Genomic DNA, 13,761 nt, shown 5'->3' with positions numbered 1-13,761 from the left:
TTGTGAGTTGTTTTGCAAAAAGTAATGCTTGGACATAGAAAAAAAATCAAAAAAGAAAGAAAGATAAGCAAGATGTTTTGGCCAATGAGAAAATAATGCCTGGACAATGTCAGTGAAACTAGAGCTGAAGCTAAAGCGCTTTGAAACTAATTGGTCACCATGGCAACATGGAAACTAACAAGTATAGCTAATTAGGCAAATATACTGACTGCACTAACGTGAATTTATGAATTTAATTTCCATAAGTATTCAGATATGATAATGGTATGCATTTATGCAGATTGCCACCTAGTCCTTAAAAATCAAGAGCTTCCTAAGCTGTTCACTGTCTGTGTGCGTGGGAGACCAAGAGAGGGTGCTCTGAATAGCAAAAATTCAGGTGACATTTCATGTATATGGCATTACATATAATGTGTTATAGTATGAACATAGCATTACATATAACACATTATAGTATGTACGTATATACATATGCACATGCACGCATGAGCTGTGTATATAGTACCAAACTCTTTGGCACAGCCTGGTGCCACAGCCCAGCCTTAGGAGAAATCTGTCCTCTGGATCACGTGAGACCACAGCACTTCCAGGCAGCTGTTGGTGGGTAACACACTGGACTCAGACTTTCACCTGAGGCCTCAAATTCCCTTTATATGTCCTGGTCTGCAGTTGGGAAAAAGCTGTTGTATAAACCTGCATTAGGGCAGACTGCAGAGCTGAGCCCCCATGACCTGAGGAGCTCCAGGAGCTGGTCCTGTTGACAGGACTGATATTCTTGAGCTTATATCAAAGTGAGGCCATGTAAATATGACCATTGCCAAATCAGGAGCTGTAGGAGGGAGAAGGAAATTTCTGAAGAAAGAAAATTTATTTCAGCTGTAGTTGTAGATATCAGAGGCTACCTAGGGACTGTTAAAATTTCAAGGGTGCAGAAGAAGGTTTGGTCCCTCCAGCCATCATGAAATGTTATTCAGGTGCAGACCCCAAACAGCATTACTGTAAGTTCCTCATTTTCAAGAAAATACATCAAATAGCTATTAACAGGCTATATTTGTTATTTAGAGTGGGGTTCATCTGTCCTGCAAACAGTTTCCATCTCCATTACAATGCATAACCTCATGCTGTCATTCTTAACTTGTTCAAAGCTCTAATTGCAGGTAGTAAGGCTGTTATAAAGGATAATAACTAGTTTTTAGGGGCGGAAGTATGAAAAGAAGAAGACGACTTTAACCAGACAAGTAGCATTTGTTTTTTGCTCCACTGAAATTAAAAAGGTTTCCCACATGCTTTCAACAAAACTCCTCCCTGGTTTCACTGTCCTCTTTGTTCACCTGGAAGAGGCATGTCTGGCTGCACTGGTTCTGCTTAGTAAGTCTAGTCAGTGATGAGGAAATAGAAATGGAGTTATAAGTAGGCAACTTACTGACACAGCAAAGGTACTTAAGTTACTGTTCTAAGTATTCCACATTTATTGCCTCTGTGGACATACCTGCAGAATAACCACATCTTAATTTGGGAATTACTTAGGAATGTGTTTTTGGTTTATAACTCTTCTCTGCTTCCATTTTTTACATAATCTGCTGTGTTCTCACAGCTTTCTCAAAGTAAAAATACAGAGCCATAGTATTCCTTCATGTTCCTTCCTTGTGCCTGATCTGTATTTTAACAAAAATTCTCTGACATTTCTCTTTGTACATTTTGAACTCAACATGAACTCAGCATGGCTCAAGCTCAGCTCCTTTCTAAACCTTCTCAATTGCCCCTATTTTCTCTTGAACCAACCACCATATTTTCTGCCCTTCATGTCTTTTGCCTTTTCCTTCTGAGATGAGTTATATAAAACTTGCTGTTTTTCTGCCTCACAAGCACTAAGAACAGATCTTTTTCTTTAAAGCAAACCAAAATTCCTGAAGCTCTATCTTTGATACTAATGGCTGGGATCTCTTCCTGCTCTATGACTCTGTTTGATTTTCCATCTTTTCCTCAATCTACAAAACCCAAGAATACTCAGATATCATTTCCATCCTAACTTTCTGATTATGTTTCCTTTTGGGATGAGATTGCACTCACCTCTTGCTGGTGCCTGTGGTAAGCTAGTCACCCAAGCTCTCCCTGTAACTCTTCTCTTCCCTAAATAACCTCACTTCCCACTTAATGTAGCGATCGCCCTCATTCTTACTTGGTCAAGCTTTTTCGTATCAGCTCAACACTTCTAGACCACAAGAGGCTATCTAATTTGCACTGCTGCATAACTCAGTTCATGGTACTTTGCTTAGTGATCCCTTCCTCGTATCCAGATTTTCTGACTGAGATTGAAGAAAGACATGCCATTATAGATCCATCATATATAGGATTATTAGGTAGGTAGTTCCAGTGGGTATTGCCCCCCTCTTTTTTTCAGAAACCTGCATTTTTTATTTTTAAATTCTCTTGCCAAGGTGGAATCTTCTCCAACTTTCCTGTAAAACTATTACCATTTTCTCATTCAAGACGCAAGATCCATTTTTATAAAGCACCCTGCAAGATAGCAAAAATTGGTAATTTATTTTATCTTTTATCTACTGAGGGACAAAATCATGTTTTGTATTTCAACTCTTCATGAACTAGCATCTCTGAGAAGTTGTGTCATGTTACTGTTTTGCAGTTTGGAAAGAATAATTTGTGGGCAATTGAAACTATTCCCTGGTCTCTAAATTAGCTGTAAAACTCAGGAAAAAGAGCTAAGCTTCTCTGTGACCGTACCAGTAAAAAAGTCTGCTTCACATTTAAGAACAAAAAAGATAGCAGAATATCGTGAGGGAAAGAAACAGATGGAAGAAACATTGGAAATATCAATATCAAACTGATCAGGGAAATTTTTATTCCCATACTGGGATAAGTTTCTGTTATTTTTACATATTTCTTCTCCTGTCAGAAGTCTTGCAGGAAAGCAAAAATGAAAGGTAGGAAACCTCTTTAAGTATTTGACTGCAGAAATCAAAACATTATCAGTGAAATTATTTTTGGGTGAAAAAATTGAAATTACATATTATGTAATATTTTCAACTATAAATGCTTCTGATCACTATTCAAATCTATAGTAAAATTCAAATGCAAGCCAGTAGTTGTTGTTACTTATCATGCTAAGAAAAGATGGACATAGAAAAGACAAACTTTAGATATTAGCAAGAAGAATGATGCATAGCAGAGGAAAAGGTGCCATATGAAGAGAAAAAAAAAGGCTGTTAATGTTTAGGACAAATGTGAGCACACTAAGTAACATGCTGTACAAACAAAGCAATTGGCTTAAATACACAAACTGGAGCTGTCTAAGGAAGAGCAGCCTTATTTAAATTATTTGGTAAAGTTATTTCCATGGAATTTAGAAAGATGGTTTTTGTAGATGTATGGTTACTCTGTAAAACTCATTGCTACTAGATACACTACAAAGTATCTGTTTTTATAAAATGGGTCAACATTCACATAGGTCACAAGAGCACCCAGTGTTAGATTTCTAAGGATGGAGAAGAAAACTAATCCAAAATCAAAACAAATTTGGATACAAACCCTCCTGCTTCTGATCATAATCCAATCTTTTTAGTGAGGATCTGCAATAACTGTTTTCTTTAGACAGATTATAACTGTTTTACAAAGATGTCTTGCTTTTTCTGGTAATAGCCAGTGATAAAGACAGAATTAGTTTGATGAATCACTGGATTGACTGGTATAACAACAACTACGCTTTCTAGGGGGTTTATTTCCCTAAAGCTCTGAGATAGCAACAGATATTGCAAGGTGCAACAGACCACCAGGATGTGCATCCTGACGGGTGGGACCCAGATGTGTGCAGCCCCTATCTAACAGGGGCAGGAGAAGGGTGCTGGCCAGTGGCACAACTGCAGCAGGGTTGTGTCAGGAGGGAACACATCTGGCACAGCTGGTGCTGCTGGAAAGGGAGCAGGCGGGAGCAACTGTGGGGGACTGATGGAAACATATCTCCTTTTCTAATGCCAGATGCATATCTAGCATCTACCTGCTGGCTTCTGTTATTGCTTTACATTACATCGATGTTCATATTTCTCAACAAAGACTTTTCAATATTACTACATTCGCTGGGTCAGCCTTTTTCTGTCATTGTTAAGTCCCCTGGCAACATGTAGCATGTCCTTTTCTTTTCATCAGATTGACACAGTCAGCTCTCAGAGAGGTGAGAAATTGTTTGCTTTGGATGCAGTGTGCTTTAATAAGGGACCATGGGAAAGAGTTTCTCTGGACAGCAGATAATGATTGATGTGGGACGTGCACTTTCTTCTGTCACGGTACTCGTCTGTTGCTGAGAAGATAAAGCTGATGTTAACTAATTGCAGTAGCCAGAGGTCAGGTGCTCTCAGGGATCAGATTCCTTAGGAATGATTTCAATACTAACGATTTAAGAATGGCAAAACTCTTCTGGTAGTAATGTATTATTTGTATAATTTGTAGATTTTTTGCATTTTTGTAATATTTACAGATATTTGTATATATTTGTAGATATTCTGTACTAATTACAAAACAAGCATAAGTAATATTAGTTGTTACTCAGTTGTAACTTAAATGAGACATACAGATAGAACCGTATCAAAACAAACATTACATGCTTTTCTGTATGCTGCTGATTTGATATAAACATCTAAGGACCTATATGTGTCTTTTTGCTTTAAAAAAGTTGGCCAGTCAGGATTTATGTTTCATTTTTAAAATGAAAATCTAAACCATATAAGCTTGCTTTCCCTTTCTTACTCTAAAACTTAAGAATTGGCCAGAAATCTGAGGCTTCTGTGAAATTTACCTCTACATTTCACAATTTGATTTTATGAAGTGGAAATGAAGATGCCGTTATTTCTATATGCCTGGTGAGCTATGGAAACAATTACGCTTATGAAAATAACACTCCCCTATAAGGATGTAAGACTATTAGACTGTATCTCTAAACCAACTAGGCCTGTTTAATATCTCTTTATTAGCTAGGTTATCTGCAGTAGCTAATGCTCTAGATAATGATTGTATGAACTGGGAAAGGATAGAGTGTTCAGTTCCCCACTGTACCTTTTTCATTTTAGTAATTACTGGCTTACAGGACTTAGTTTGTCACTGACTATTTAGTAGCTACCAACGAATTATATTTTGTCACTAATGTTGGAAAAATATAAGTACTGTTCTTATTGTTTACTTAATATTATTTAAGGAAAAATCTCCTTTTATACTTCCAAAATCAGTCAAAGATATCAAATTAAGATTATATTTTTTATCTATTGTATAATTTAAAAAAATAGCATTTCAGCTGGAAAAATGATCTATAAATGATATCATAAATGGTGAACTGTCCGTAAAAGAGGTATGTAAAAGGTGTGGGAGTGTTTCTATTGATTCTGAGGGATTTTGAAGTAAGCCCACTGTAAATAAATAAGTACTAATCTGTAGACTAGTGGCCATTCTGGACTTGTATTTAGCCTAATTTTAGACTAATACTACACCAACAGACAAATTTTAATCTTATCATCTGAAAAGATCTATCATTAATCATGTCACAAGTCAAACTGAAAAAGAAAATTCTTTTTTCTTCAGTTAATCAGTTTGGTTGCTTGATGCTCTATTCTTTTAAGAAATATAGGAAATTTATAGGAAAATTTATAGAAATTTGTAGGAATTTATAGAAAATTTATAGGAAATTTCTGTTAATTATTTCATTTAATACAATTATGTATTTATTCAAATAATTTTAGCTTGAGGACAACATATATATATATTTAAATTGGAAAATTACCTACCATTGGTATGTGCTTATATTATGCATATTTGTAGCTTTGCTTTCTAAGCTAATTCAGATGTCATTAATATCAGTGATACCACATTTATATCTCTCTTTGAAATTGATTTTCTGTCCTATTTATCTTTAGGAATACTGAATTATATTATTATTTGGGTCAGAGTTAAAATTGTTGTTTTTGCTAAGTTATATGTTTTTACCTGAAAAACATTTGTTCAGTGGGTGCAAATATAACGCCTGACATTTCAGGCCATTATGAGAAATGCTTGCAGAATTTATATGAAAATTTGAAAACATTCTGCGTTCAGGGGTTGCCAGTTACACTTTAGTTGAAAATATGAAAACATTAAAATCTTTGTTTTTTTCTATTGATGAAAAAAGTGCTCCATGTGACAGAATTGTAATTTAAGCTCTCAGCAGGAAGTGACTGCTGTCTTTGCACAGGGAGTTAAACACCTGCAGAGTACAGCATAGAGCACTGCTTCTTCAGAGGCAAAAATTCACGTTTCTGTCCCTGGAGCTGAAGAAAATACCACTGGCTGTAATCTGTAGGAAGTTTTTCAGATTTTTTTTTGAATCCTATCCATCTAATAAATAGGCATGGTTTATTATCTGTTAATAAACTGTTAATTGATGGTCAGATTCGCAAGGTCAAGTCTGCTAAATGTCAATAAACATTAATGTTCCATAACAAAGTTAAGGGATGACTGATGTGGAATAGCTATTACTTGGATGACGTACATAAGATAAGCCTGGTATATGTATATTCCCTGCTCACTAGTGATGTCTTGGCAGCATCTCTAGCAGAGTGAGTGTTACACAAAACATTTCAACAGGACTTTCTTATTCATGTGCATCTTTTTAAAGACATGCTGCCCTGGTGTTTATAGAAGACAGGAAAAACGCTGTTTCCATAAACAGCTTACAACTGTACTAGACAGAAGAGAAAGAAATCATGGGGAGAAGTGGATGTGACAAACTACTTTTTTCTTCATTCTGCTTTTTTGGAGTTTATTCTATTTTTTTCTAGACTTTTATATATACTTGTCTTGTTTGCTCCTTTATCTGCCATTCCTCAAGAAGCAATGTTATTACTTACCTATTCCTACTTTGCTGACCTAAAACCTTCAATAACCTTGTCAGCTCCTTGCCATCTGAAGTTGCCTTAAGATATCTCCAATAATAGCCAAAGGCTCCAAGTAGTCTATGACTGTGAAAGAGTTTGCTGCCTTCTCAAGGAAAAATCTGACAAATTTGTGCTTGATTAGAGGGACAGGTTACTGTGTTCAGGCACTTCTCAGCTGGCAGTCCTAGCTACCCCAAATGGGAGGTCAGAAAGATCTGTTTGTGCCTGCTGATTTGGGAGATTTGGTATTGGAGAGATGAGGAGTACTTATATCATCCTTAGTGGTGTCTCAGCAAGGAAGCTTGTAACTTCCACCTGAAGGGTGGTGATGAAGAGCTGCTATTAGTAAATCTTCTGCTGCAGATCTGCAAGATCTACTACAATTCATCTCATTACATTCTCAGCCTCTTTGCAAGAATGGAGGACTTTCCTCCTAGAAAACTAGAAAAAAATTTTTTTTCACATTTTTCATATCTTAATATCAAATTCTGCACTTGGTTCAGTTTATTGCGGTAAAGTGAAATTAATCCTTTATGCAGTTTAATTTGAATAATTATATTTAGATACTCAAAGTAAAAGCAGGCTGAAAGATCAAGGTGTTTGTGAAAGGAAGTTATTGTCCCTAGTTCTCTGCTCCATTATAGAAGTTATATTCAAGTGTTATTGCTTTCATTTCAATAAGTTTTTACAGTCCTCCAGCTGTTGTAATACAATAGAGAAGAGAGTTCAGTATCAGCAAATCCACAAACCTCTGCCTGTGGTGGAGAAGACTTCAGGCCTCCTCTGGAGATATTGAGAAAGGTTTAGTAGATGAGAAGTGCCCTTTTTATCATGTTCCTGTATCCATCCAATTTTCAAAGACATTAATGTCAAGTATAGCATCCAAATTCCATCAGCTTTCAGTGGGAAATTTCCAGCTATTTATGCTTCTAAAATCACCTAACAAACCAGTTGAAGTATCCTCAGAAATTCCTGGCTTTAATGCACAATTCTGCTGTGTTCTCCATCATCTTGAAAGAACATTCAAATTATAGACCATTCCAAAAAATAAAAGATGTACTGGTCCTCAGTGGGAGTAAATATCTTTTTATTTACAAAAATATTTTGAGACTCATATCTTTTTCTTATTTTTACAAACTCTATCACAGTTTGTCATTCTTGCACTTTTTAGAACAGCTTGTGTTCCAGCATTCATAGTTTTGTTTGATGTGACATTCCTCTTCACGCATAGTGTCCAGCAGAGAGCCTGAAGTAAATGGCCTTGGAAGTCCAACTCTTCTTCACCAGTTCTCTCATATTGAATTTATTAAGCAACAGATGGCCAGGGATGATGTGCAGTTTGTCAGATTTGAATCAGTAGACCTCCATGGCGTGTCAAGATCAAAGAACATTCCTTCTCGCTTTTTTCATGTAAGTTTTTTGGCTTCTAGTTTTACCTTTGTGTGTTTTCCTGGCCCTATCCTTAATTTATATTGTATATTTTTTTCATAATGCAGGTAGAAACTCAAACTTAGAACAAATCATCTGTTCCTTCCCCTAGTTATTGTTCTCAAAGGATATGGGCTTTTTTCATCACCATAATCATCTATTCCTCTTTTCCACAGAAACAGTAATTAAGTAAGTTTAGTAATTTCAGTTTTTCTCACTTCTAATAATCTCCTTCCTCAGAATTATCTTTTCAGGCTCACCACAGTTATAAAGATTTTGTTTTACTGAACACCAGTAAATTGTGAAAGGAAAAGAGTAAACACTAAAAAAAGCAAAATGACTACATGGAAATCAATTTAGATATGAGAAATCCAATAGTCCTCAATCAGATAAGAAAATACCATTGGGTTGCATGATGACTTAATAGCAATATTTGCCATATTGATGACTCAGAAAATAAGACTGGAATTATGAAACGATTCTCAGAATTTGTATCCTCGACTCATCAGCCTTTTCAGTACATTTTTTCTGTGATACTTCGTGTGCATAGCTGTATTATACTTTCACTCACATATCACTATGAATATTTCATACTTTACTGAGCAATCACAAAAAAAGATACCAACATGACGAGACAGAGAACACTTTCATTTCAAGCCCCTTTTGAAGCCTAAGTCATGTTTTCATTATTTTCCTTTTAGATTTTGCTACACATTTCAACTGTATCATCAAGATACAATTTAATCTCTCTGATGTTATTTGGAGTTTATAAAAAATAAACTTTTGCTCAGTCATTTTAATGCTTGTGAGAAGCGACAGGTTAATTGCAGCTTCTCTTTTAGTTGCTAAATCAAACTGCAAATGCTTCTTTCAGGTTGTTCAAAGTCAGCTTTTGTGTTTACCTTACTTACCAGCCAAACAAGCAGAAGCTTCTCATGACAGCCTAAATATTTGGACACTGAAATAATGCACATGTGTATATACATATTACATACATAGAGAGAGTGAGCATAATTTCCTTTGCTTCCTTCTAAGAGAAATGATATAACCCTTTTTGGAGGGTGGGGATATGGAGGGGAGGTGTTACTACCTGGTAGTCACCTTCAATGCCTTTTTAGTGTTACACTGACAGCTTAGACATCAGTCTTCACCATACTGTGCAGTTTTCGTTATGGGCTGAAAGTGTATTACATAGGGAGAATTGTGACCACGGGACTGACACTTGCTTAAGAAAAAGCAGGCTTTTTTTTCCTAAGAAGAGAAGACAATATATGTAGTTTGAAGTATTTCCACAATTTTACATTTGGATAGACAAAATTTCTTTTTATCAGTTCTGAGTTTGCCACCTTGTTAGGTTCATTTTGTCTCCTCTGTTCACTCAGATAGCAATCCTTTCTCTTAGCACAATGAAGGTAAGGTGTAAATGTGATTCAAATTCCACTTGATAGAACTTGGCATAATTGCAGTTTTCATAAACTAATGGTAAGGTAAGCTATAGAAGTGCTTGCTTGAAGGTACAAGATCCATCCTTGGGATGCTATTTACATTTCTTTTATGTAAGTGGAAGCTCAAATGGAGAAGAGAGTAGAATTATGAGTTAGTTCAGTTTGCTATCTGTTATAAAAGGGAAATACTGAAATATTAGACTAATTTAGCACTTGGAAGTGCTTCTCAGTATTTTTTTTTCCAAACTAAATAAATGTGAAAAATTTGGATTGGTCTTTGCATCTGAAAACTGGTGAGGTATCTGCTATGGCATTTAAAGAGAGGTCAAGCCTGGTTTTGTATTGCCTTGAGTTTCTGTGGTCACTTGGATCAATGTAAAACAAATGGACAGAGGATGTGAAATCCTAATAGAAATATAGGAGATAAAATTTTGATTTGAAAGGTTTTTACACCTAACTTTGCATTTATTTGATGTTGCTGACCATGAAGGCAATGGAAGATTAGGTGCTGAAGAATTATTTAGTTGTTTCAGGGAATTTAAAAAGGGTCATTGGGATATTTGATGCCAGGGTTTTCATACTACCCTTGTGCAAGCTTGTCCCGCCTCATAATAACACATTAGTTGGCTGTTGCTGTCGACTTCACTGATGGCTGCATTTTTGGTGTTCTTTTATGAGAAATGCTATTGTTCCTTCTGAGAATCTGGGTTTTATATATATTACCTATAAAAAACACTGCTGAGTTCTTCTCTCATTTAATAATCTTTCTGCTCTGTGTTTAGGAAAAAGCAATTCACGGTGTTTCCATGCCCAGAAGTTATCTTGAACTGACCCTGAATCCTAAGGATAGTGAAATAGATTACATAAGTGCAACCAATTTTAATTGTGATATAATTCTGAACCCTGATCTAGCAACTTTTAGAATTCTACCCTGGACTGAACAGACTGCTCGAGTGATATGTGATTCCTTCACTGTACTGGGCAACCCTCTACTGACCTCACCCAGGCACATTGCCAAGAAACAGCTGAGCCAGCTTCAGGACAATGGCTTTTGTCTATGTTCTGCTTTCACTTATGAATTTTGCATTTATGGCATTACTGAGGTGGTAAATTCGAAGACAATATCTTTTCCTGCAGCAACGATACTAAATAACCATGATCAGGCTTTCATTCAGGAACTCATTGAAGGAATGTATTATGCTGGTGCCAACGTAGAAAGCTTTTCTTCTTCCAGTGGGCCAGGACAAATGGAGATCGCTTTTCATCCACAGTTTGGCATAGATGCTGCTGACAGTGCCTTCACGTTCAGAACAGGCATTAAAGAAGTGGCAAAGAAGTATAACTATGTGGCTAGCTTTTTCTCAGAATCAGGATTCTACAATTCAGGGATTCTGTCACATAGCCTGTGGGATTTGAGTGGCCAGAAGAATTTGTTTTCTGTTGGCTATGGAGCTGAGGAGCTCACTGATGTTGGAAAAAATTGGTTATCAGGTCTCTTGGCACACACGGCAGCTATCAGCTGCCTGATGGCTCCTACCACCAGCTGCCGTAAGCCTTATTCCAAATACAGTAAAGAATCAAAAGAGACTGTAAATGCAAAATGGGCATATAATGATAACAGCTGTGCCTTTAATGTCAAATGTCATGATGGAAAAGGCACTCACATAGAGAACAGGTTAAGTTCTGCCACAGCAAACCCCTACTTGGTGCTTGCTGCTACTGTTGCTGCAGGTCTAGATGGAGTAAAGAGAGGACTTCGGTATGATATTTCACAGGAAGAAAATCACATTTCTGATCCAAAACCTTCATCGGTCCCTCTGAAACTAGAAGATGCTCTTGTTGCGCTTCAGAAAGATTCATGCATTAAGGAAGCATTAGGTGAAACTTTTGTCCAATACTTTGTCGCCATGAAACATTATGAGTTAGAAACTGAAGAAATGGATGGTGAAAGGAATAAATGTTTGGGATATTTTATTTAGAAGGAACTCTCTTCTGTAGTGATGCCGTGTAAATGCATACAGTGAATGACTTAAGTATTTTGAAATTAGTAAACATATTTAAAAATATTTTTGGTGCTTTGGGTTTTTTTATTCCTCCTTCCTATAGCACATGATGATTGCATTTTATTATCTGAGTACATGCAGCACAGTGGAAAGCTAAGCTTCATGAATTAGCATTAACATAGTTAAAAAAATTTTTTTTTTCAATTTAAGAGAATGGACCTGCTGGGGAAAAGAAGAAAAGAGAAGGCAAAATGGAAATAAGCTACTTGACAGCAGTAATAGGACAATATAAGGTGGAGAAAAACAGGAGTAATGGGGTAGCAGAAGAACTGAGGGAATAGGGAAATTTATTGATCTTATTTTTATCTAAACTCTGATTTCTGCATGGTTATGGAATTTCTCCCAACCTATTCAGTAGCTTAAGAGTTGCTAAACCAGAAGAATCTGACTGTGATTTAAAATCTGGGCTAGAATGATGAACACTGTAGAGCGGGGGGCAAAGGACTGAGTCTGTAGAACCTGAGTGGCAGGAATCAGTATCTGAATCAATAGACATAATGAAAAAGACAGGATGGAGAAGTGCGTATAAAATAACCTATACATCAGGAATTCTGCTGCTGGGTGAAGTTTGCAAGAATGGTAGGGGCTAAATATATTAAAAGAAATCAAGTGGTGACTGGAAGAAGGCATGACTGATAGAAAGCAAAGCATGTCAGGCCACTGTGTAATAAAAAAGAAGCTGGTGCTGTGTCTATTTTGGTGAATTAATCAGGTAATTTGGATTTGAAAGGCAAATGAGGAAAAAAGAGAAAAAATGTGAGAGGATAAAGAGGTAAACTGGACTTCTTTGGGAACCTGACATTATCAAAGATGAGGAGAATGACTAAAGAGAAAGGAATGGAAATAGTCATGTTAAAACCAGAAAGGATGTGAAATCAGAGTTTGGCAAATAAAGGCAAGATAGAAGAAGGGAAGACCTAGCCTAAAATTAGAAATGGCAGGTGGTGTAAAGAAAAAGAAAATGTTTGCAGTGGCTAGAGTAGGGTTTTAGCTTTGCTTTCTGTTTTTGCTGTTATTGCTGCTATCATCCTTTGTTATTAAAGACAACTCTCGTTTTACACCCAAACTCCACATTAATGGTAATTTCTGATATTCTTTATTTCAGTCACAGTATTTTGGTCTTTCTATAGGAATCCCTGGGTGAAAGTTTTTGGTCATTAGCGGAGCGAAAACAAGGCTCAGTCAATGCTTCTGCCAGTCTGCTGAACTGGGTGTCTTAATATGCTGGACTCATATACCCTTTAATTTCCTTTGGCTTGTAGTGTAGCCGCTGTGTCCCTGGCACCTTTCCTAAGCACAGCTTTCTATCAGTTATCCCTTCACAGAAATGGGGCCCCACAGCACAGTTTCCCTAGTCTCGAAAGGAAATGATCTTCATTAATTTAGAACAGCCTTTCTCAGATTTTTATTCTTCTCTCTACTTAAAGTTTACAGTATAATTTTCAGGGATATGAGACAGAGGCATTCAATATGATAAAACCTCATGCAGGATTCCAAAGGGGGAATCACCTTATGCTCAGGTAACAAGAGAAAGAAGTAGATCTAAGGAAACATGGTAAACATATTCTCTGTCTCTGTGGTTGGTGGGCGGATTTGCTTCTCTCCTTTACTATTCTGACATTTTTTTGGGTCCTCCAGATTGTGGGATTATCTTTCTCTGCTCCAGGCTGATCTGCTTTGACTAGGTCTAGTCTTGCATTTGCACAGAAATTCCCATTCTGAAAAAATACTTTTTCTGCCCTAACACTTCTTCAGGGACTTTGTAAATCTCTCTTTCTTTATCAATATCTGTCTTCTGTCCTCTATGGCTGGTTATTTCCTACTCTCGTCTTCACAGGCTCTTGGCAGAAAACACCATGAAAAGTACTTTCATTGCTCAGACAGCTTCCTTATCGCACCTACTGCTCAGTCAGA

General features: G+C 36.6%; 1 protein-coding gene across 1 annotated transcript in view; it reads left to right on the top strand.

Annotated features, from left to right (window-relative positions):
• Positions 1–11,838, top strand: part of LGSN (lengsin, lens protein with glutamine synthetase domain) — a 29,282-nt gene extending 17,444 nt beyond the window's left edge. Inside the window, exons 4-5 of the mRNA XM_064508627.1 lie at positions 8,143–8,321; positions 10,567–11,838. Of these exons, the coding sequence (XP_064364697.1) occupies positions 8,143–8,321; positions 10,567–11,763 (1,376 nt within the window). The 3' untranslated portion in view covers positions 11,764–11,838. The remainder of the gene's footprint in view (positions 1–8,142; positions 8,322–10,566) is intronic.
• The last annotated feature ends 1,923 nt before the right edge of the window (positions 11,839–13,761 follow it).

The sequence above is a fragment of the Dromaius novaehollandiae genome, chromosome 3, assembly GCF_036370855.1.
Source record: "Dromaius novaehollandiae isolate bDroNov1 chromosome 3, bDroNov1.hap1, whole genome shotgun sequence".
Taxonomy (NCBI): Eukaryota; Metazoa; Chordata; class Aves; order Casuariiformes; family Dromaiidae; genus Dromaius; species Dromaius novaehollandiae.
Note: the sequence above shows the minus strand (reverse complement) of the source record. Positions and strands in the feature narration are given on the sequence as shown.